Below are 24,571 nucleotides of genomic sequence, written 5' to 3' on the forward strand. Positions count from 1 at the left end.
TGCCAATATCAAGCTGTTTTCATTACTATAGCTCTAAAGTATAGCTTGAAGTCAGGGATGGTGATATCTCTGGAGGTTCCTTTATTGTGAAGGATTGTTTTGGCTATTCTGGGTTTTTTGTTTTGTGTGTGTGTGTGTGTGTGTGTGTGTGTGTGTGTGTGTGTGTGTGTGTTTTCTTATGAAGTTGAGTATTATTCTTTCAAGGTCTGTAAAGAATTGTGGTGGAATTTTGATGGGAATTGCATTGAATCTGTATATTGCTTTTAGCAAGATTGCCGTTTTTACTATTTGATCCTACCTAGTCAAGAGTATGGGAGATTCTTCAACTTTCTGATATCTTCTTCAGTTTCTTCAGAGACTTAAAATTCTCATCATACAGGCCTTTCACTTGTTGGTTAGAGTTATATTTTATATTTGTGGCTATTATAAATGGTGGTTTCCCTTATTTCTTTTTCAGCTCATTTATCATTTGTGTATAGGAGAGCTACATATTTTTTTTTTAGTTAATCTTGTATCCTGCCACACTGCTGAAGGTGTTTATCAGCTTTAGGAGTTCCATGGTAGAATTTGTGAGGTCACTTATGTATACTATCATACCATCTACAAATAGAAAAAGTTTGACTTCTTCCTTTCCAATTTGTATCCCCTTGATCTCCTTTTGTTGTCTTATTGCTCTAGCTACAACTTCAAGTACTATATTGAATAGATATGGAGAGAGTGGACAGCCTTGTGTTGTTCCTGATTTAACTGGAATCACTTTGAGTTTCTCTCCTGTTAATTTGATGCTGGCTGTCAGCTCACTGTGTATTGCCTATATTATGTTTAGGTGTGTTCCTTTTATCCCTGATCTCTCCAATACTTTAGATGTTCTGGTTTTCAGTGAGTGATATCTGTCTCCCCCTCTCTGTCTTTGTTCTCCACCCCACCTCTCTTTCTTCCTCTCAAATTTTCTCTTAATCATTTCTAGATATAGCCTGCACAAATCATCTCACATATCCTAGCCCTCAAACATTTGGGGGAATGGCTCACAGCCAGTTCCCCTGCTCCTCTGCCTCTGCCCAAAAACATAAATAAGAAGATAAACGTATTAGGGCAGTGTAATCTCTCACCATAAATCTTCTCATCTGAGTTGCTTTCCTAACCTTCTTAGATCTCCAATATCCTTCAGGGGTTGGATTGTTGGGATCATTGTAATCATATGACTCCAGGTCATCTTGCTGCTCAAAAGTGGATGAGCAAGGAGCAGCCTGAGGGCCAGGTTAAGTAAATACCATTTTAAAATGAAACTAGATACCTAGCTCTCATCCTGTACAAAAACCAACTCCAAATGAAACTAAAATATTCACATAAGACCTGAAACTCTGAACCAATTAAGGAAAGTGGGGAAATGACTTGAGATAAGAAATAGACAAAAGACTTTCTGAATACGTGTTAAGGCACTCAAGAAATTACATCAATTGACAAACAGGATATTGTGAAATTAAAAAGTTCCTGCACAGCAAAGGAAATAGTTATTCAAGTGGAAAAAAACTCTACAAAACTGGTAGGGAAATCTTCACTACATATATGTCTGAGATAGGATTAATATCTAGAGTATACAAAGAATTCAAATAATTAAACAGTAAAAAAAAATCAAACAACCCAATCAATAAATAGGCTAATAAAATGGACAGACAGTTTTCAGAAAATATATCACAAATAGCTGGTAAACACATGAAAAAAATTCAAGCTTATTGCCCATCAGAGAAATATAAATGTGATGTTAGGATTACATCACATCCCACTTAGAATGGTAGTCACTAAGAAAATGAATCACAATAAATATTGGCAAGGATGTGGACAAAAGAGAACCCTTATATACTACTGGAAGGGAAATAAGTCCAGTTACTATGAAGTTTTCTCAAAAAAAAAAAAAAAAAAAAAAAAAAAAAAAGCTAGAACCACATGACCAAGCTCTGTCACTTCTGGGGATTCACCTGAAGGACTCCAAGCCAACACAACATTCCGACACCCATGTGCATTGACAGTTATTGCAACATTATTCACACTGTCTAATTATGGAACCAACCCAAGTGTCCAGCAATGTGACAATGGATAAAGAAACATGTCCTACATACACATGGAATTTTTCAGCCTAAAGAAAAAAGTTGTCATTTGCAAGAAAATGGATACAACTAGAGATGATCATATTAAGCAAATTAGGCCAGCCTTGGAAAGACAAATGTCATACCCTTTCTCCAAAATGTGGTCCCTACCTTTTATAAAAATATATATAAATCATGTGTGTATATATATGACATGAAAATAGAAGTGAAAGGGGTAGGAGTTGCAAAGGGGGTGGAGCTATGGAAACAATATGTTCAGTGTACTATATATTGTGTAAAATTATCCTTAGGTAACCTAGTACCATGTACAATGAATATATGCAATGAAAACTAAATTTAAAAAAGAATAAAACATCCTGTCTCCCCTACACACACACACACACACACACACACACACACACACACACACACACAGCATTTTAGAAGCCATCCCTGAGGTGAGCAGGTGATTCCTGCCACCTTTCCAGTCTAAGGTGCTCCAAAGACAGCCTTACACTTATGTTTTTATGGCTTTTTATTTAAATTAGAAACAATCATATTACATATCAATCCCAGTTCCCTCTCCCTCCCATCCCCCCATGTTCCCCACCAACCCCCCATCCATTCCCCAGGGAGGGTGAAGCCTCCCATGTGGGATCATCAAAGTCTATTCCATCATTTGGGGCAGGGCCTAGACCTCCCCAATGGGGAATGGGCTCCCAAACTCTGTTTATGCACTAGGGATAAATAGTCAGCCTTACTCTTAACTTTCCATACTAGCACCTCAACTAGCCAGCATTTAGTGACAACCCTGAGTACTGGTCCCCACTAAAATTACCCAGAGTCATGGAAAAATGATGGGTTTCAGAACCCAGGACAGAAGTACAAGTAAATTTGAAATACATCTGAGGACTGAGAAGAGGCGGGGGTGCTCAATGTGTGAAGATGCTTTAAAGGATCTTCACTGGCCAGATTCGAGGCATCATGAAATACAGCTGTTACTCCAGCACTGGAAGGATGACACAGGAAGACAGAGACTCCCAGGTCATCCTGTGCTTACCTCCTGAGACCCTGTCTCAATAAGAAAATAAAGGAAGGAAAAATTATGCTAGCATAAGACACAGAATGGTAAAGTTTATAGTACAGAAAAAGAGAAATAACTTTAAGTTATTCTAATTTTAAAGTTGGAAGAAAGAGCAAAGAAGCAGATCTTTCCTATAGTTAGTTATATAGCACCCTGGCTCCTAGTATGGATAGTTGGAGATGGCCCAACTGTCTTTCTTGCACAGGAAGGTGAAAATGAGTAAGTTCTCTGGGCCCTGAACTCACACATCCTCTTGGAGGCTAGAATCTGACTGTAGCAATGGATGAAACAATCACGTACTGAATTTTAATCCCATTAGAAGGTGGGCTAATATCAGTATGGACAGTTAACAAATTAAGGTACTATTCCGTCTCTCCAGTGCTGAATGTTCTAATGCTTTATTATAACCCGATATTTTTCAGTGTTGCCTTTCTTTCTCCTTCCCTGCTAAGGCTGTTCAAGGTACTCAGGAAGGGAAACTGCTTAAGCCCTCCAAATGGTACCCTACTGAGAAGCCCTCCTCCTTCAAGATAAAAACTGATGGAAAGGATTCTTTGGGCGCCATCTACTGGGCAAATTCTGGTACTGCCTTGTAGTTCCTGTATTGTACCCCAGCCAGTATCAGGGCCACCCAAGTATCCATTCCCCTTATCACAGAAGGCAGCTTAATGCCCAGCTCCTGAAAGGCATTCAGCAGACAACCATATGACTCACTTCTTCCCTTGGATGTGCTTCGAATTTATGCAGCAACAGAATGAAGTGTAGTAGATAAGAATCTAATAACATAAAACATGTCTTCTTGGGGTTGACCTTTTTCCACAGACAGAATTCACCTTCCTTGAGGGCTCATTGTATTCCAAGAGGACCAGCCCAGATGTCCATAATAAATGTTCCATTTGTTCTTGCAGCTGTGACGACATACCCTGTATGTGAAATGAGTCTCAAAACAGGCAGAATGCAATCATGCCATCCCATGTGTCCAAGACAGAATCATATACAGAGAGGAATCTGTTTGTTTACATCACAGAATAATCTGTCTTCTTTGTTTGTTTTCATTCCTTGTTGTTGTTGTTACTTCCCTTTGTTGACTGGAGGCTCTACAACAGAAGACATCATGTCTGTTTGCTTGTTGTCCTGTGTCCAGCATTCTTTTGAATGAATCTGCAAACTGATTAATAACATCACAAGTCTCCTGCTTGACATGTCTAGTAGGGTCACTGTCTACCCTGAGCCATCTCTGTTATCCTTCAGAGAGCCTGGCTCCTAGAATGTTACTAACAGCAGCCCAACCAATCAGACTTCACAGCCAGCTCTTATACTGAGGCTCAACCCAAGACCCAGTTGACAGATTTTAGGAAAGGCCATATGTGGGATATCTCTGGATACCTGCTATTCTGTAACTATGCCATATTGATCTCCTGAATGCAAATAATCTTTCCCTCCCCTTTACCCCAAACATGCTCACTCACATGACATAAGTGGAATGCTTTTCCCCTTGGCACAAAGTGTGTGTGCCTACTGGCTGATTTGTAACTTTGCTGTGTAACTTATTTTTGGTTAGTGGAACATTAGCGAATCAATGTGAGCAGAAACCTGAAATATGTCTCTGTGCCTAAATGGGAGGGTGTATGTGAGGGTTTGGAGGGAGAACAGAGAAGGGATAAATGTTGCAACTAAATCATAATTTCAGAAAAGCCCCCTATAGGGCTCTGTATGTCTGTAATAATTGTTCACTTAACTGTGTTCTCAAATCACTTAGTCCAACCTGAGCTCATATCTCATTTTTGGTGTCCCACCACACCTGAACAGCACCTAAACTCTTTACCTAACTTATCCACAGGGCCACATATGAATGACTCTCTGTTTGGCATTTCACCCACACACAGTCGCAGTATAGCCTAAAGTGAAAAGCCTAAATTTACCTTATTTACAAAAAAATTACCATGAGAAATCGAAAGCCATGCATTATAAGGATATTTCTTTCTTTTTGTGGGTGTCTATGCTCTGGCTGGCCTGACACTCACTAAGTTGATTAAGCTTGGCCACCTTTAATCTCCAATGATCCACCTGTCTCCCCCTCCCCATTACCACCTTCCCAGCTTTTTATATAGGTGCTAGAGATCGAACTTGAGTCTTCATGCTTACAAGGCAAGCACTTCACTGACTGACTATCATTCCAGGATTTGGTGTCATTTGCAATCTGTTACTGTAAGTAGTTTAGTGTTTGGACTTCTTGCCGTCTTATTATATATTTACATGGCATTGAGCTTTCACTATCTCTAAGCAAAGCACTAAATGTTTCACATATTTATCTCATTTAATCAGCTCTACAAGGTAGGCAGCATTCTTCCCTATTTTATTTTTGTTTTATTTTGGTTTTTGTTCTTGTTTTTTGAGATGGGGTCTCTCTGTGTAATAGCACTGGCTGTCCTGAAACTCACTTTGTATGCCAGGCTGGCCTCAAACTCACAGAGATCTGCCTGCTTCTGCTTCCTGAGTGCTGGGATTAAAGGTGTGCACCACTGCCTGGCTCTTCCCTATTTTATAAAGAAGACAGCAACTATCATCAAGGAGAAATGACTTGTCCAAAGTCTTATGTAGTTACAGGCAATCATTACTTTAACCCAGGTCTATGTATCCTGATCACTGTCCTCTCACACTGTCTCATAGAATAGCTGCCAAGATGAAGAGTAGGTTATATCCTGTAGCTGACCTACCTGGAAAAAACTACAAACTCCAACTTAAATGTTCTAGGACCCAATTAAAGTGGCATGGAAGTTTTAAACCTCTAGTAGAGACCAGCACTTCAAAATTTACCCACCTTCTAGAACTGTTAGGTTCACCTTAGAATACAGACAAACCCATCTCCTGCCCTGGCTATGGTGGGACCTCAAAACTACAAGGATCTGGCTACACTCTAGGTCCAGTGGTTGGGTCAACATCACTTCAAACCATCTTTGTAGTTCATAGAAGTGAAGCTGGCCAAACTAACTGCTTCCTATTCCACTACAAAGCAAATAAAGGAGAGTTGCAGAAATCGCACCGTATGGGCATTGCTGCTGATACAGGCTCTCACAGGACATCCAAGGCCAGTGGTGAAGCACATCCTGGCCTGAGAGAGGTCTGGATTTCCATTCTACTTTTAAAGAACTTTGAAGCTCAGAGAAGAATAACAGACTACCCCCCCCCCAGATAAAATACTTCCTGGGTTAAAGTGATGTGCTGGAAGTTTGCTGTGGTTTCAAAAATTTAACCCAGTAGTTAAGAAATTTATCAAAGAAATTCCTATTTTAAATGTACTACAGACAACAGTGGGACCAACTTCACTGCCGTCTGACCAGAGCCACCTCTCAAGTTCTCCTGGCATGGACACTGGGTATATCATGTGTGGAACAGTTCGGTTTCCCTTGAGCAAAAAGCAAAGTTGAAAACCAGATAGGGAAGCTTCTGGAAGCAACGACCCCAAATGCATGTCCACCCTCCATAGATGAAAACACATCTTTGTTTTGACAGTACTGCCTACAAAGCCCCTCTAGCTATATGCTTTCCAAAACTCAGGTTCTAACAAGATAAACTTGAGTTGTGTTGTATGCTGAGCCAAGTGAAGAAGGAGCTTCTGTGTGTGTGTGCAAGCCGTCTACTTACGCATACAGTCTCCTCCGTACCAGCCTGCTCTGCACTCAGCACAGTAGAATCCCTTCACATAGAAGTCATCCAGTGTTCCGCCCCAAGAGCCATTCCGACAGCTCTTGCAATTTTCAAAGATGGTACAACCTGAAACACCCCAAATTGTTAGTCTACACATTTGCTGATTCTGAGGCTTCCCAATATTCAAATTCTTTCCCTTCCTTCCTCCTTCTCCCTTCCCTCCTTCCCTCTCTCCCCCTCCCTCCTTCTCTCTCTATCCCTCTCTCCTTCTCCTCTCTCTCTTTGCTCTCTCCTCTCTCCTCCTTCTCTCCTCCTCCCTCCCTCTCCCCCCTCTCTCTGCACAGTCCCATCTCTGCCCAGGGCATCTGGACACAGAAAGATGCCAAAGATGAACCTGCTCATCCCAAGGAACTGGACAGTCACCGGGATTCCCGCAAGGAGTGTGGAGTTTCAGCATCTTCCTAATTAGTGGTTGTTGTTTTTTGGAAAGTAATACAAAGTAGCTTGTAGTGCAGGATGGAATCAGCTAGTGTGATACTAGTTTTTATCCTTTTCCGATTTATTTCATGTTTATTGTATAATAGAAAATTCAGACAAACAGAAGAATTTATTTAAGAAAAAAAATAAAACACCAAAAATGCAATCACCTGAGAATTTGTTTAACACTCTTTCTTATACCTAGTGGCTGGAAAGATAATTCAGACCTAAGTTCAATACCAGAACCCAGGTTTAAAAAAAGAAGAAGCTGTGTATAATGGTGTGAACTCGTAATCTGAGTTCTGAGGAGGTATAGACAAGCAGATCCTTGGGGCTCACTGGCCAGCCCATCTAAACTATTTGGCAAGTTCCTAGCCAGTAAGAGACCATGTCTCAAAAACCAAGATGAGCCATGTCTAAGGAATGACAGCCATTACATACATGTCTGTATGCACATACATACACCTGAATACATATGTATACACAAAAATTAGCCTTCTTCTATGTACTATGCATTTTGTTTTAATAATTCATCTTTATTTACTAATGGTAAATACCTTTATATTAAATATTCATCTATGTCATACACTATTACAATAAAAATACAGCATGAAATCAGCCCCAATGACTAGGTACAGTCATGCCCTGGAAAGGTCAGGCAAGCAGCTCCCAACAGCAAAGCACATCAGAGAGAGCTGAGTCTTGTTCAGGTGTGGTTCACCTCAAAAGCAAGGTCTCTTGAAAGGCTGAGGGAGGGCAAGAAAAGGTAGAAATAATTCCTTCTCATATATCAAAACACAGACTTAAGCCTTGCCCTAATGCCCTCACCAGTCACAATGTGAATAAAGTGTATCTACTTCTCAGAATTGTTTAAAAATACATTAACATGTGTAAAGTACTTGACACATAGTAGTAAGTGCTCTCAGATTTTGAACTATTATTATTCTGCTTTCCCATAATTCCACCTGGCTTATCCTTACCATTGCATACTCCATATCTAATGTTACCTGCTTATTGCCATTCTCCTATAACAGAATCAATAAAAGGGATGTATCTTGATCTGTATTAAATCCCTAGAACCCAGTTTAATGCTAAATAGAAATTATCTCAGAGAAAGAATGACTAATAAACTGCTGAGGACGGCCACTGTTGGCTTGGGCAGACAACATGCTTCTTTGCCTCATGAGTGTGTGTGTGTGTGGTGTTTGCATGTGTATATGTGTGTGTGTGTCTGTGTGTGTGTGTTTGCGTGTGTTGTGTATGTATTTGTGTATGTTTGTGTGTGTGTTTGTGTGTTTGTGTGCATGGTGTGTGTTTGTGTGTGTATGTGTGTGTATGTTTGTGTTTGTGTGGTGTGGGTGTGTTTTTGTGTGTATGAGTGTGTGGTGTGTGTGTTTGTGTGGTGTCTGTGTGTGTGGGGGGGTGTTCTATAGCTGTGGGACTCACGGTCCTCTTCCCATTTCCTCCTGACTTTGCTTTCCCTACTACCAGCGAAGAAGCCGAGTTGCTGATATGATTAATGTGGTTGGCCCACCCTGCGCCCCAAAACTGAATCCCATTGGGATCACTTCCAAAGACCAACCTCATTCACATCACTAAGATGGCAAATGGAGTCACAACCTGTCCTCAACAGCCCTGCTAACTTTGTTCCTTGGCACAGCCACACATTAGGGTCCAGCCACAAAATCCAGCTTAGAGAAGATGAGTCAGGCTCCACAGGAAACACTGGGGTGTTCATAGGTTGCCAAAGAAGTTAAAATCAAAGGAATCCACACTGGCACGTCCAGAACCCAGGTTCAACTGGATGCCACTGAAGGATATTGGACATCTTTGACACTGATGTCCCTGGATTTTAATTGCCCTATATCACTTATAACAGAGAAGAGATGATTGTTTAAAGGGGGAGGGGGAAAACACAAGCTTCCCTCAAACTTCCTATGTAGCTGAAGATGACCCTCAACTTCTAATCCTATTTGATTTTACTTCCAAAATTCATGGATTGAGAATAGGCCACTGAACCAAGCTTATGCAATACTGAGGGTCAAATCCAGGGCTTGCGCTCAACTGATTGAGCTATATCCACGGCCCCAAAAAACTGAGACCATCACTTTCTGCCATGACATAAATGTAATCTGAAGCCATAATGACATCCCGTTTTCCACATATGGGGTTGATATAATCCAGATGACATACTTCATCACACAGGTTGATAAAAGAATACCCTCACATACCCTCAGCATGAATGCTAAATACATAGCAAAATCATAGGCAAAAGCTAGAAAACAATGTATTGTTTTCCTTTGACCACTGACCTCTCTTCTAGGAATCGACCTCAAAGATAAACTGCAATTATACTAATTAATGTGTGCTTAAGAGTATACACTTTGTGTTGTTGGAACATGTTGAACATCCCTAAACTGGAAATTTTTTTAAATTCAAAATAGGATTTGTGTGAGTGTGCAAACATGTCACCTCCAACAGAAAATTCCATAGACAGATAATATACAAAAAAATTTTAAAAACTTTATAAAATCACCTCAAATTATGGGTATAAGTTGTATAAGAAATAAGGGAATTTCAAAATTAGCCTGAGGTGTCACCTCCAAGATATCTTATTACTTACATACACAAAACTCCTAAACACTAAAAGCCAAAACATGTTGGGTCCCAAGCACTATAGATAATAAATACTCAACTTATAATAGCTAAGGGCTGTCAATAGACCAATGCCAGCAAGCAATAGTAATTCACACAATGCAGTCATATGCAACCATAAAAAGAAATGAAGAGGATGGATCTATCAGATATGAACTATCTCCAGCACATATTGGTATGAAAAAAAATACTACAAGATAGTGAGCGATGTTTATAGTATGTTTTCCTTTGTGTGAAATATGGAAAGAGAAATAAATGCACGTGCCTATTCTCTTGCGTTTTCAAATAAAGAAACCAATTAACCTATCTAGATATCAGATTGGTGGCATAACACCAAAAAGGAAGCCTCATCCATTGATTTTATGGTATAGCATTTTTATTATACACATCTACAGGCATGTATTCTAAAGTCAAAAATAACCATAAAGAATCATAACTGTATGCAGTGGGATTATTGGTGGTACAGATAATGCTATCGTTATTTTGCACATTTATATTATGCTATAAGATAAGGCAAATAAATAATTAAGTTAATATTAATAGGAAATGGTTTTTCACCATGAGAGAAAAGTCAAAGAGGTGAATAACAGTGTACTTTTATATATGGACTTGAGTATTTGCATGCATTCTTTTTTTTTTAAGAGTGGATGTAGGATAAATAATTAAGGGCTAAGAGATAGGTAGGTAGGTAGGTAGGTAGATAGGTAGACAGACAAATAGATAGATAGAAAGATTTATAGACCATAGATATACAGACTGACCACACCTTTAATCCCAACACTCTTTAAGAGGTAGATTTTGTTCAAGAACATAGAGTTACATAGAGTGATCTTATCTTAAAAGTATAAGAGTCTGGGCATGTAGCACAATGGTAATATGCCAGGCACCCTGTGCTTGATTCACATCACTGCAGGTGTGTGTGTGTGTGTGTGTGTGTGTGTGTGTGTGTGTGTGTGTGTGTGCTCTAACAAATATCACACAAAGAAAGAAACTAAAATATTATTATTTTTTAGTTAGGCTTTCTATTGCTGTGAAGAGACATCATGACCACAGAAACCTTATAAAGGAAAACATTTAACTGGGGCTGACTACAGTTTCAGATGTTTAGTTCATTATCATGGTGGGGAGCATGGAAGCTTGCAGGTATACTTGGTGTTGAAGAAGGACCTGCTACATCTTGATCCACAGACAACAAGAGGTAGACTGAGATACTGGGCATGGCTTAAGCATATATGAGATCTCAAAGCCTGCCTCCACAGTGACTCACTTCCTTCAACAAAGCCACACCTACTCCAGCAAAGCCACATGTATCTCATTCCCTATGAGATTATGGGGGCCAATTACATTCAACCTACCACACCTAGCTGCAGTGAGATATTCACTTTGTCTGCACCTGTGGTACTGACCATGCCCATTGGTGATGGGGACAGGAGCAGACATTACCTAGGGGAAGTGGGTCTGAGGAGGGGACCCTGGGACAGAAGAGTATCCGTAGGCATCCTTGGGACCAGGAACCTGCTGGTGTTCATCTGTCTATGTTGTTAGTTATTTCTCCCTGAATAAACATCTATTTGGCCTATTTGTTTCTCCTGATCCTTATTAAACCACAGTACCTAGCAACAATGACAATCAAAATCCAGGAGTACCCCCAAACCCAATGAGCTCTTAGGATAAGAGTTTCTCAGAGAAATGGCTGGCCACAGATCTGGGCTAAGAATATATATGAAATCTGAAAGACTTGTTCATGGTAGAAACCCAAGAAAGAAGCTTTCTAAAACTAGTGTAATCATGCCAGTGGCCATGTCTGAAGGACAAGGACTAAAGGGACTCTCAGTGCCTTAAAATGGGATCAAGTATCTGCTAAAGAAGGTAATGACTGAAGTTGATAAACTACAAATATAGACAAACTGCAGTTCCCAATGACACACACTGAGACTTCTTGGATCCCAGTGGTGACTGCTAGGGCATCAGCTCACTGCTCTGAAAAGGAGTTTCAAAGCAGCCTTCTTCCTTTGCCGTGCCTGCCCTTCAGGGTAGCAGGATGATTTGTGTGTGCACAATCTTTCATTCCCCTGAGCCCGTGATCACTCCTAGAACCTCCAAAGGATGGAATGCAGATCCTGGGAGCTACCTGTCTGTAGATTATAGCTTTCTTGCTTATCACATGACTGACCCTACCTTATAATAGCTGAAACTACCCTGTGGTTACCCAACAGCAAACACAGGCTAGTGTCACATTATAGAGGAATCTTGAGGCATTGTTTAGTTATTTCTCTACAGATCCCTCTTGCCTGATAGGGAGTTGGGGTGCTCAGTTTCCTTTCTGAAATCAAATGTGCAGTTCTAGCAAAGCCAATCCTGTTTTCATTTTCAAAGCTACTCTGTTTTTAAAAGAAGGGGTAACACAAAAATGAAAGAAATGCCACCAGCACAGTTTTGATCTTTCATTCTTCAGCCGTCAGAAAACTCACTGGGCAGTCTCAGTGTCCCCCATCTGACCTGCCCTAGAGGGACAAGATGAGCCTCCTAGGGGGTGGGAGTCAGAGTGGAAGGCAGCAAGAGCTCCTTGTATTTCATGCTGGAAAACGTTCAGTGCCAGCCACAATGGAAACATGGTGAGAGACTCAGCATCCATTGTCCTTGATTTCTGTTCTTCCTACCCAATTCCAAACCATGGCCAATTCCACTTTCTGATGACTCTCAGCCCTTTCTATCCACCAGGCTATGACCTTCATTTCAGTATTCATTAATTCCCTCCTGCCCCTCATACTGCCCTCCTCCAGGTCTTTTTCCCATCTATAGCTAAAGAGAAATTGCTTTTAACCTTTTGCCAAAAGATCTCCAATAGCCTGAACCCCATAGCAGGGCTTTGGAAAAGGCTCTTTCCAATTTGGCTCCTGTTCCTTCTTTCAATTTGCTCTTCTTAATATCTCCTTTCTGTCTCCTTTTCCTTAAGTCTCACAGCACAAACTTGTTTTTTTGTTTGTTTGCTTGTTAATTTGTTTTTGTTTTTCCCAGAGTAAGCTCCTTGGAATTCTCAAAACCTCATGCTTCCTCTTGAATAAGTCCCTTGCACATTCTGTCAACAGCTGAACCCCTCTGGTACCCCAGTTCCTCTCAAGTCTGCTGCTTCCATCTTCAATATACACATCACATCACTTGCTTAATAAGTCATCATATATCTTCCCTCTGCATCACCTCATTCTCGTCTCCATTACCATGGTACCCTGAGCATCTCTACCACAGTACTTACATAGCACAAATGTAGCTCCCTGTTCCTCACCTTCCCTACCAGGCTATAAGCCCTGGCAATGCTAGAAATGTGTCTTTAAACAAAATGGAGGGAGAGTTGGCTTAGTGGTTAAGAATGTATTATGTTCTTCTGAGTTCAGTTTTGGCACACATGTCAAAACTGTCTGTAACTCTGGTAGATATAATACCCTCTTCTGACCTCTGTGTGAACATGCTTGCATGCGCAAGTGAACATGTGCACACACACACACACACACACACACACACACACACACAAATAAATAATAAACTTTAAAATAAAAAACAAAAACAACAAAACCATCACACTGTCCTTTCCCTAACTGCCTAAAAGCTACTCAGTCTGCTTGCTAAGTGAACAAACTCTCAGATTTACAACCTGATCACTGAAAAGAATACTAATTCTTCCAATCCCCTTTTTCTGCAGTCAGACTTAGCTAAGTGTGTCACTCTTAATAACCAAGGCATCACAGCACTGGATGGATGGCTGCCTGCTAGAATCCAGACATTCACTCTGTGCCTGTTCATTACCCCAGATACTGTAAAAACAACTTGTGGTGTTCCGTTGCCCACTCACCTGGGTGAATCAAGCAGGAGTCACATTCATTGTCCTCATTCCTGCAACATGGGATGGTGTAACCCACCACTTCCTTCTTTCCTGGGCAGATGCACTCAATCTGATCATATTCACAACACTCCCTACACATGATGTTCCACTCCGCTCCAGGGCAGGCTTCATTAATGACTGTGTATTCTGCAATGGAAAACAAGCAGGTGAGGCTAGGGCCTGGCCTGCATGGGAAAACCCACAAACATCCCACCATTAGGAAACAACCTTGCTCTACCAGAGTGTTGTCTTGTCTGAATGAGAGGCATTGGTGTAAACTCGTTCTGGGCCAGTGACTCCAAAGTGATGTGACCTACCCCAAGGGGTATTCAAAACCATTCATTGGTATACAGATGAAATTTGTTTTGTTTTTACATCTTAATTTTTAATATTTAAAGAATCATGCTTCAGGGGCCAAGGATGTAACTCACTTGGTAGAGTACTTGCCTATCTAGTATTCCTGAAGCCATGGATGGTTTTGATCCTCAGCACCATTAAGAAAAAAATGGTTGTGGTGGTGCATACCTGTACTCTCCAATGTTTGTGATATGGAAGCAGCAGGGCTGTGAATTCTGGGCTACCTTTACTCTACAGAGTGAGTTCTATGCCAGCCTGAACAACAGGAGGCCTTTTCTCAAATAAATAAATAAATAAATAAAATTTAAGAGCTTGTTTCAGCAAATGCAAGCAGACAAGCAGTAGAATGTCTTTATAATCAATATATCAATACAAATTCCCTAGGTTCTAAATTTGTTTGTTTTAGCTGTATTGGAGATTAGATCCAAAGCACTCACTGCCAATTTGCAGTCCCTCCTCAGTTCTTATTTCTATATTTCTTGAGGTGTGTCTGGCTACTGTTCATAGCCATATGTATTGCTCATTGCACAACTCCAAGAGAAACCATTGAACTGCAGGTTTCATAGGACATCCTAGCAGTAGGGCCCATCAGAAAAGCCCAGAGACCACTCTGTAGATGGAACCATCCAAGGCTGGTGGCCAAGTAGAGACTATTCCATTACTTTCAAACTTGGTTCTTCAATGTTGCAGTCATAGTATCTTCAAATATAAAACCAACAGAGACTATAACAAGTTTTGAATGTCAAGGGTGAACTCATTAACCCAACCAAGTATTCTTTCCCAGGAGAAAAAGTATTTGTTTGTGGGTGGGATATTTTTTCTTTCAACTTTTTTCATTTCTTTTTTTACATGCAAAAAAATATACCTTAAGTAAAAAAGAAAACCATCTGGCCAAATCTATAAGAGGGATCAGCTGGAGGCTGCACAGAGAAAATCAGGCTGAAAAACAGACCTGCTAGCTCATATTTAGTCTTCTTGTTTTTCTTTTTCCCCGATTTCCATTTCCAAAAATGTTTCATAAGTTGATGAAAACAGAAGTGGGTCAGATATTTGAGGAAGAAAATGTATCTGTCTGGCCAAGGTCCTATGAAGGCTTCCCTAGAAACTGCAGAGATCCCTAGTATGCATTGTGCCTAGCATCTGTGATGGCCTCAAAACATCTGAATCTCATAATTTAGCTTTCTGTTTTTTCTCCCCCATGTTTGAAAACTCCAACACAAGATTGGTCTCTATTAATTTACCAAATAGAGCCATAAAGAAAATAAATCACCATCTATTCTCAGGCTCAAGTTAAAAGAATGTTCTAGAAACATTCAAAAGAACTGCTTGCATATTTATGGGATACTTCATTAAATTGGGTAAGTTTAGTGTTATGAAAGACTGGCTTTCTTTCATCCTTTTGTACTAATAGTGATGGACCAGCAATGACCCTCACCTTGGCATTAGATTGACATGAGGCTTTGTTTCAGGAGCTCTGTGCTTTGCTCAGCTGTGCCTCCATAGTCTTAGACTAACTTCTAAACTCTAGATGGGAAGGAAAGAGTGAATACAGAATGATACATGGGGCAAATCACATGACTCTGAATTTATCAATGAACTTTTATTTTTTATTATTAGATTTTACTCTTTAAGAGTTTCATACCATATATTTTTTAACATGTTCTTTCCTGTCCCTCATCTATTTCCAGATCCACCCCCTCTCTATACATCAAGCTTCATGTTCTTTCTCTTCTTTAGAGCTACTAAAACATGGAGCCTTATTAATGCTGGCCAATTACTCCTGAACACAGGGCTTGTACTGGAGTGTGCTTGATTTACCCAATGTCACTCCACTGGAGAACACTGACTTTCACTTTCCCAGCAGGTATCACTTGCAAGTAGCTTCTTGGCTGGGGTGGGACTTTGTACCTACATCCCCTCCGTCCTGCTGGGATTGTGTCTGGCTTAAACTTGTGCAGGCCTTGTGCACAATGTCAGTCTCTGTATATTCGTGTGCACCTGCCCTTTTGTGTCTGGGAAATGCTATTTTCTTAAAATCACCTACCACCTCTGGTTCTTACAGTCATTCTGACCCCTTTTGCACATGGATCCCTGAGCCCTGAGTGGAGGACCATGATAAAAACACTCTATGCAGGGCTGAGCCTGAATGAGTCTCTCATTCTCTGTACATTGCCCAGTTGTGGGTCTCTGTGTTAATTTACCAGTTACTGTAAGAAGGAGCTTCCCTGACAAGGGTTGAAGAATGCACTGGTCTATAAGTACAGTCATATGTCATTGGAAATTTTTTTAATAAAATAACTATTATTTAACCAATTTTTATATAAGAATATAACTGCTTTCTTTAGAACAAGACAATGTACAGATGATTTATATTGGTATTCTTCTGTTAGGACCCTCAAGCAAGAAGCCATATTCATTTAGAATAATATGGTGGTAAATAGTGGATATTAATATTTTTATGTGCCTTAATCATTTATCAACAATTAGACTTTTAAACCATGATTGGCTACCTGCTAAGATGCAAGTGTTCAGGAGGTGAAATATCAAGAAAAAGAAAGACCTTTAAACACATCTTCTTGAAGATTTATAAAATAAATTATTTGTAACATGTCATACATTTTTTCCACCTTCTAAACTAAGTACACTGATTATGTTCCTTTCTTCCCAGTATCTGTTTTGAAGCTATAATAGTAGGACTATTTGCTGACTAATTTGATTCTCTGTACAATAAATGACCTTGTATTCATTATAAAACAAATTATATATCCTATAAAATTACTTTATTAGAGAAGAACAAGAGACAGAGGTACAAGAAATAAATATTATACAGGGATAAATAATAGCTTACTCGGTCACAATAATCTAACCCAAGAAACAGAAAAATAAAAATAAACCTTTTCAGAACATAAAATGTTTTAAATTTATAAAAATGGCATTGAAGTAACAATCTGAATTACTCCCACGATTTTGTGACATTACTCAATGAAATAGATGCACACTTTTGAGAATTTCCATCTAATTTATAGATCTTCCTTCATAACAAAGGTACTAAACCATAAATTTTACTCTAAGCCACAGAATGAGAAATGCACTCACAGCAAATCTTAGTGAATTAACATCACTCTTAGACTCTCTGAGTCCTACCCTCCTTTGCATAGAAACTTGAAAACTGGCCACCACTTTATCAATGTACGAAGATGAAAATTGCCTCCATGGTAAAAATATTTTTTCCAACTGAAATGCATTCAAAGTGGTGCTAAGAGCACTAAATGCCTATGAGAGAGAGAAAGAGAGAGAGAGAGGAAGGGAGAGGAAGAGAGAGGGAGAAAGAGAGAGATCTCACTAGCAACTTAACAGCACACCTGAAATCTCTAGAACAAAAAGAAGTAAGCACACCAAATAGTAAACTGAAATCTATAAGAGAATAATACAAAGAATCGAATAAACAAAGAGTTCTTTGAGAAAATTAACGAGATGAGCAAACTGTTACCCAAACTAAAAGGCAGAAAGAAAGACAGAGAGAGAGAGAGAGAGAGAGAGAGAGAATCCAAAATGACAAAATCAGAAAGGAAAACAATTTAAATAGACCTATAGCCCCTAGTAAAATAGAAGCAGTCATTAAAAATATCCCAACCAGAAAACAGTAACAAAAAAAAAAAAAAAAAAAAAAAAAAAAACAGGACCAGCTTGTCTTAGCACAAAATTCTACCAGACTTTCAAAGAAGAGTTAACACCAATACACCTCAAATTGTTCCACAAAATAGAAACAGAAGGATCATTGCCAAATTTATTTTATGAGGCAACAGTTACCCTGATAGCCAAACTACATAAAAACCCAACAAAAAAAGAGAATTACAGATCAATTTTCCTTAAGAGCATAGAAACAAAAATATTCAATAAAATGCTTGCAAACTGAATCCAAGAACACATAAAAAAGATCTCAACCATGATCAAATAGGCTTCATCCCAGAGATGCAGGGATGGTTTAATATTTGAAGATCAGTAAATGCAATCCACCACATAAACAAACAAAAAGAAAATAAAACACATGATTATCTCATTAGATGCAGAAAGGGCCTTTGGCAAAATCCAACACCCCTTCATGATAAACATCCTGGAGAGTTTACAGATACAAGGGGCATAATAAAGCATCATCAAATTAAATGGAGAGAAACTCAAAAGCAATTCCACGAAAATCAGAAACATGACAAGACTGTCCATTCTTTCCATACCTATTCAATATAGTACTTGAAGTTCTAGCTAGTGCAATATGACAGTTAAAGGAGATCAAGGGAATACAAATTGGAAAGGAAGAAGTCAAAGTATCTTTATTTTCATATGATATATACATAAGTGACCTTAAATTTTTAACTATGGAAGTCCTACAGCTAATAAATCCTTTCAGCAAAGTAGCTGGATACAAGATTAACTAAAACTAAAAAATAAAACCGGTAGCCCTCCTATATACAAATGCCAAGTGAGTTAAGAAAGAAATAGGGGAAAACAGCACCTTTCACAATAGCCTCAAATACTATAAAATATCTTGGAGTAATTCTAACCAAATGAAAGACTTGAATGACAAGTCTTTGAAGAAAGAAGTTGAAAAAGGTATCAGAAGAAGGAAAGATTTCCCCCAGGCTGATGGCTCAGTAGGATTAACATAGTAAACATGGTCATCTTACCAAAACCAATTTAAAGATGTAATGCAATCCCTATCAAAATCCTAACACCATTCTTTACAAACCTTAAAAAGACAATTTTCAACTTCACATTGAAAAACAAAAATCCAGAATAGTCCTTCTGTAGCACTGACCACGCCCATTGGGGGTGGAGCGATGGGCGTGGTCAGTGCTACAGAAGGAGTACCTCACTACACAGAATAGCTAAAACAACCCTGAACAATAAAGGAACTGCTGAAGGTGTCACCACCCCTGAAATCAATCTATACGACAGAGCTATAGTAATAAAACCCACATTGGCATAAAAACAGATATATTGGTCAATGAAATCAAATTAAAGTCCCAGACATAAATATAAGCACATATGGTCACACAATATTTTATAGAAAAGCCAGAAATGCACACTGGGAAGTAGACAGCATATTCAACAAATGGTGCTGATCAAACTAGATGACTGCACATAGAAGAATGCAAATAAATCCATATTTATCACCCTGCACAAAACTCAAGTTCAAGTGGATCAAAGACCTCAAAATAAAAACAGATACACTAAACTTAATAGAAGAGAAACTGTGAATAGCCTTGAACAAATTGGCACAGGAGACAACTTTCTGAATAGAACATTTATAGCACAGGCACTAAGATTGACAGTTAACAAATGGGACCTCATGAAACTGAAAAGCTTCTGTATGGCAAAGGACACCATCATTCAGATGAAGCAACAGCCTATAGAATAGGAAGAGATTTTTACCAACTCCACATCCAATAGAGGGCCATTACTCAAAATATATAAAGAACTCAAGAAACTGGATATCAAAAAATCAAATAACCCAATTACAAATGGTACAGCCCTAAACAGAGAATTTGCAATAGAGGAATCTCAAATAGCTGAGAAACACTTAAAAATGTTCACCATGGAAATTGCAAATCAAAACTACTTTGAGATTCCATCTTACACCTTTCAGAATGACTAAGATCAGTAACACAAGTAACTGACAGCTCATGCTGGCAAGGATGTGGAGTAAGATAAATACCTCATCCATTGCTGGTGGGAGTACAAACTTGTACAGCCAGTATGGAAATCAATATGGCAGTTCCTCAGAATGTTGGGAATTGATCTACTTCAAGAGCCAGATACACCACTCCTGGGCATTTACCTAAAGGATATTTCATCCTACCACCAGGATACTTACTAAACCATTGCTATTCATTGTTGCTCTATTCATAATAGTCAGAAGCTGGGAACAAACTAGTTATTCCTCGACAAAAGAATGGATGCAGGAAATATGGTGCATTTACACAATGCAGCATCCATCACTCAGCTTTTATTTTAAAAAATTACATCGTGAAATTTTCAGGTAAATGGATAGAACTAGAAAAAAAATCATCCCGATTGAAGTAAGCCAGGCCAGGAAAGATAAATATGGCATTATTCAGTTATAGTGGATATTAGCTGTAAGATAAATGATAACCAACCAACAATCCATAGACCCAGAGATGCTCAGTATAGAAGAAGGGACTGGGGTCTGGGGACTCATGGGTCTCCTTGAGAGAGGGGAACATATTAGATATTGAGGGTGAGGTGGGGGTAGGTGGGGATGAGAACAAGAAAATAAGGTGGGTTGCCAGGGGAGATAGGGATGAGGAAGGAAATTGGAGGAGAGTCAAACAGAACTGAGGGTCATTTGAAGGATGATTTGGAAACCTAATGCAGTGGGAACTTCCTAGAAATTATGAAGGTGATCTCAATGAGTTATTCCAATAATGGGGGGGGGTCCCAACTGGCCATCTCTTGTCATCAAATGAGGTTTCTAGTACCACGACTGGGTTGCATTCAGTTTAGTTGTCAATCAAGGTGGTCCTATGGAAATCCCCAAATAACTGAGGCTAAAACAGTGGGTTGCTCTTCAAACACGGAAGCAGGGCCCCTTCTCCAAGGACAACACTCACACAATTCATTGAACATGGAAAAGCAGAACTGGTGCCTCCATGGAGCCTTCACCCCTACATTCTAATGTCTTAGGTGCAGAAAGGTACTCTGCAAGCTGCCAAAAGAGGAGCATAAGCACCAACCAAGCCACAAAACCTTTGACCTACAATCCATCCTGCCTGAAAGATAAGCTAGAACAATGGTGGGGGGGGGGAGTAGCCAACCAATGTCTGATTAATTATACTTGAGGCCTGCTCCACAAGCTAGAACCCATACCCAACACTGTTTGGGTGACCAAGAACCAGAGACAAGATAACCCAGAGACTTAATGTAAAAATCAAATACTACTGTTCTTTTTTTAAAAGTATCAATAAAATGACGGCTAATGATATTCTGCTATACTAGATCAGAGCCTTATTCAATCATCATCAGAGAATCTTCCTCTGGCTACAGATGGGAACAGACGGAGAGACCCACAACCACACATTATGAAGAGAGAACAAGTCCTCAGAACACACAGCTCTAAATAGAATGTATCCATCAAATCACTCTTCAGAACTCAGGGAACCATGCTGAGGATGGGGCAGAGCAAGAGGGGATGGAAGACACCAGGAGAGCAAGGCCTTCTGTATTAACTATGCAAGGCTAATACAAACTCACAGAGACTGAAGCAGCTAACTCAGGGCCCACATGGGTTTGCACCAGGTCCTCTGAATATATATTGTAGCCTTCAGCTTAATTATATTTATGGGATTCCTGAGTGCAAGTGGATCTCTGACTCTTCTGCCTGCTCTTGGAACTCTTTTCTCCATGTTGGGTTGCCTTTTCCAACTTCAATATGATGGCTTTCTTTTTTTTTTTTTTTTTTTTATCTTACATTTTGTCAGATTTGGTTGTTATCTCTTGGAAGCTTGTTCTTTTCTAATGAGACTGAAGAGAGGAGAAATGGGAGGAACTGGGAAGCGTAGAGAGAAGGGAACCTGTAGTCAGGATATTTTGTGTGAGAAAACAATCTATTTTCAATAAAAGGAAAAACTAAAAAGAAATACAAATACTGGTCAAGAAGGCAATACAAAAATCTCTGCTACGGTTCACAAAACTGAAGAGCCTGGTTTCTCTTTCCTCCCTTCTCTCCCCCTCCCCCATTCCCTGTTTACCTGGCCGTCTCTCCCTGGCCACCCTTTCTCATCTTCTCTCAGGTTCTCTGAACCCTCCTTCCCAAGCTCTTGCCCACTGCAGAACCTTCCTCTGTGCTTTTTCCATGGCCTCTGTCACAGCTCTATATCACACCTGGTCAGGGAGGGCCTCTCTAGCCTTCTCATCAGAGGCCCATTCCACACATTTCCCACTAAGGTGCCTCTACCACACATGGCATCCTATCGGTTGTCTTTCGATGCTCCAAGCTGCTTTTACTCTTCCTGGTTTTATTTCAGACAGTCCTCCTTATCTATGGGCTTGGCACCCCCAGATTCCAACAGCTTCTAGTCAAATTTTGTAAACCAAATTTCCCTATATTAAACATGTGTAGTCTTTTTAAAAATAGGTTTGGCTGTGCTGCATTGAGGGTGCCATTTTAATTTTTCTTCATTCCCTTTTGGATAAATGAACTTGGCTTCTATAATGTAGATCTGAAATGCAAGGGTTTGAGGAAGCTGTAGCAGTCAGGTTGCCTGGCAGGGTTAGTCTTTTGTCTTTTAAAGTTATTTTCCTGTTAAAAAACAAAGCGAGGAAATCTCATTAAAAGGAAAAGATCATTATCTTAACAATATGTCAAGTATTTATGGATGATATACTTAAGTTGGATAAGCTAGACATGCTTTAAAGAATACTGGAGTGTGGAAGCTGCTACCCAGAGACTGATTCTGTGTGGGACTGGAGCATACGTGGACTTTACAGAACCACATGGGTGCTTGAATCAATCTCCTTGGATACCATGGCAGGGTGATTGTCCTTGCTTATCTCCTGTCTCCTTTGCATGACCCAACTATAGCTAACTCAGTACAGCTGCCAGGAAGTCTGGGCCAGGAAGTGCAGAGGAAGTAAGCACTGATTGAACCTCATCAAACTAGCTTCGCCTCACCCATCAAATTCATAGGGTCCATCCTGGAGCTCTGAGCCAGGAGAGTCATCTTTATCCCCTAGAATGGTATCAAAGCTGGGACATGTTCTTTCCCTTGAGGGAGTGCCTAGAACAGCTGGTCTAAGTTACCTCCATTAAAGAGGGTCTGTCTTCCTATAATAGAGCCCCTGACTTGACAGATTGCATGTTTTCCACCCTTTCTGAACAGCAAATATTCACTTTCTGAACAGCAAGGTATAACATAAGAATAATAAAAACCCACATGTTCAAGCTGAAGATCAGAAAAGCAAAGCAGCTGGCCACTAGCTGTTACCTCTACCTCAGACTGAAATAGCAATCCTGGCTCCACGAATCCTCAGTGCAAGGCAGACTGCACTGCTCTCCATCAAGCCTTAGACTGCAATTCTCAGAGTTCCTGTCTCCTCCTGCCTAATATTCTTCTCTCTGCCCAGCCATATCACTCATGTATCCATCTCCCTAGTGCTGCGATTAAAGGTGTGATGGGAGATGTCATTCTGTAAATATGTTTCTCATATTGGTTAATGAATAAAGCTCTGTTGGTCAATAGGAAGGCAAGACAGGCAGAACGAGGAGACAAGGAGGATTCTGGGAGATGTAGAAGAAGAGTCAAGATGTAGGGACTTGATAGAAGAGATCTGGGCCCTCTCTCCAGTAAGATAAGACCATGTGGAAATACTTAGATTAATAGAAACGGGTTAATAGTTAAGACAGAGCTAGCCAATGAGAAACACTAGTAAAAGGCCAAAAGCTTTATATCTAATACAGTGCCTCTGTGTGTTATTTGGGCTCTGGGCCCAGGCTGGCAGGGAAAACTGTAATAAAATGGTGCCTGCAACGTGGGTACTAAGAACTTACACTTAACACTTAACAAAAGCTTAAGACAGGATTTTAAAAACAAAATAACAGAGATGACCAGGTCTTCCTGGGAGCATTGTTTTTCTCAGTTGGGCTCTGTTTTTCTAGTGACAAGTAGAGATTTTCACGGCTTCTTTAAGGAAGGTTTCCTGACTCAGCATAAGCAGCAAACCCTGCTAACAACTTAATGGTGTGTACAAGAACTGGCAATGGCAGTGACCACATCTCCAAGCCGGCAGCATGCTGCTGGATGACAGTGTAAACCAAGGTAGTGAGCACAGCTCTTGGTGCTGGTGGTAAACTTACCCCGACATCTTGGATAAATGGCGGCTAAAAACAACTGTGTCTTTCATTTTAGCAATGTTGTTTAGCAGATAAGTCTTGTGGCCAGAAGAAGATAAAGATTTACAGTAAAGATAGATTCAGATAAATAAAAACCACTAAAGGTTTACAATGTGTTTTAAAATATATGTAGGCTTGAGAGAGAAAAAGAAACAAGATAAAGTGGTTTTTAAAAACTAGAAAGAAAAAGAGTAGCTGGGTGTGGTGGCACTCGCCTTTAATTCCAGCATTAGGGAGGGAGAGGCAACCAGATCTCTGTGATTTCAAAGCAAACATGGTGAACAGAGTAAATTCCAGGGCAGCCAAAATTACACAGAGAAACCCTGTCTCAATAAATGAAAAAATAGAAGTAAAAGAAATAGAATAATAAAAAAGCCACATAAAAATGGAAAATACACAGAGTCTGGCTATTGTATGCTATTTTTTGTCTTTGAATTGATCAGTTGCTAAGGAAGAAACAATTGCTACAATATACTTGATTA

At 39.8% G+C, this 24,571-nt stretch overlaps 1 protein-coding gene across 4 annotated transcripts in view; it reads right to left on the reverse strand.

Annotated features, from left to right (window-relative positions):
- Positions 1–24,571, reverse strand: part of Pamr1 (peptidase domain containing associated with muscle regeneration 1) — a 90,147-nt gene that overhangs the window by 45,977 nt on the left and 19,599 nt on the right. For 3 of the 4 annotated variants that reach the window (XM_051184067.1, XM_051184068.1, XM_051184065.1), the window contains exons 2-3: positions 13,796–13,972; positions 6,814–6,942 (exon numbers count right to left, since the gene is read on the reverse strand). In XM_051184067.1, the coding sequence (XP_051040024.1) occupies positions 6,814–6,942; positions 13,796–13,972 (306 nt within the window). Of the gene's footprint in view, positions 1–6,813; positions 6,943–13,795; positions 13,973–15,617; positions 15,715–24,571 lie in introns of those variants that run through there. The other variant, XM_051184066.1, reaches the window with a different exon arrangement.

This window comes from Phodopus roborovskii, unplaced genomic scaffold (genome assembly GCF_943737965.1).
Source record: "Phodopus roborovskii unplaced genomic scaffold, PHOROB, whole genome shotgun sequence".
Taxonomy (NCBI): Eukaryota; Metazoa; Chordata; class Mammalia; order Rodentia; family Cricetidae; genus Phodopus; species Phodopus roborovskii.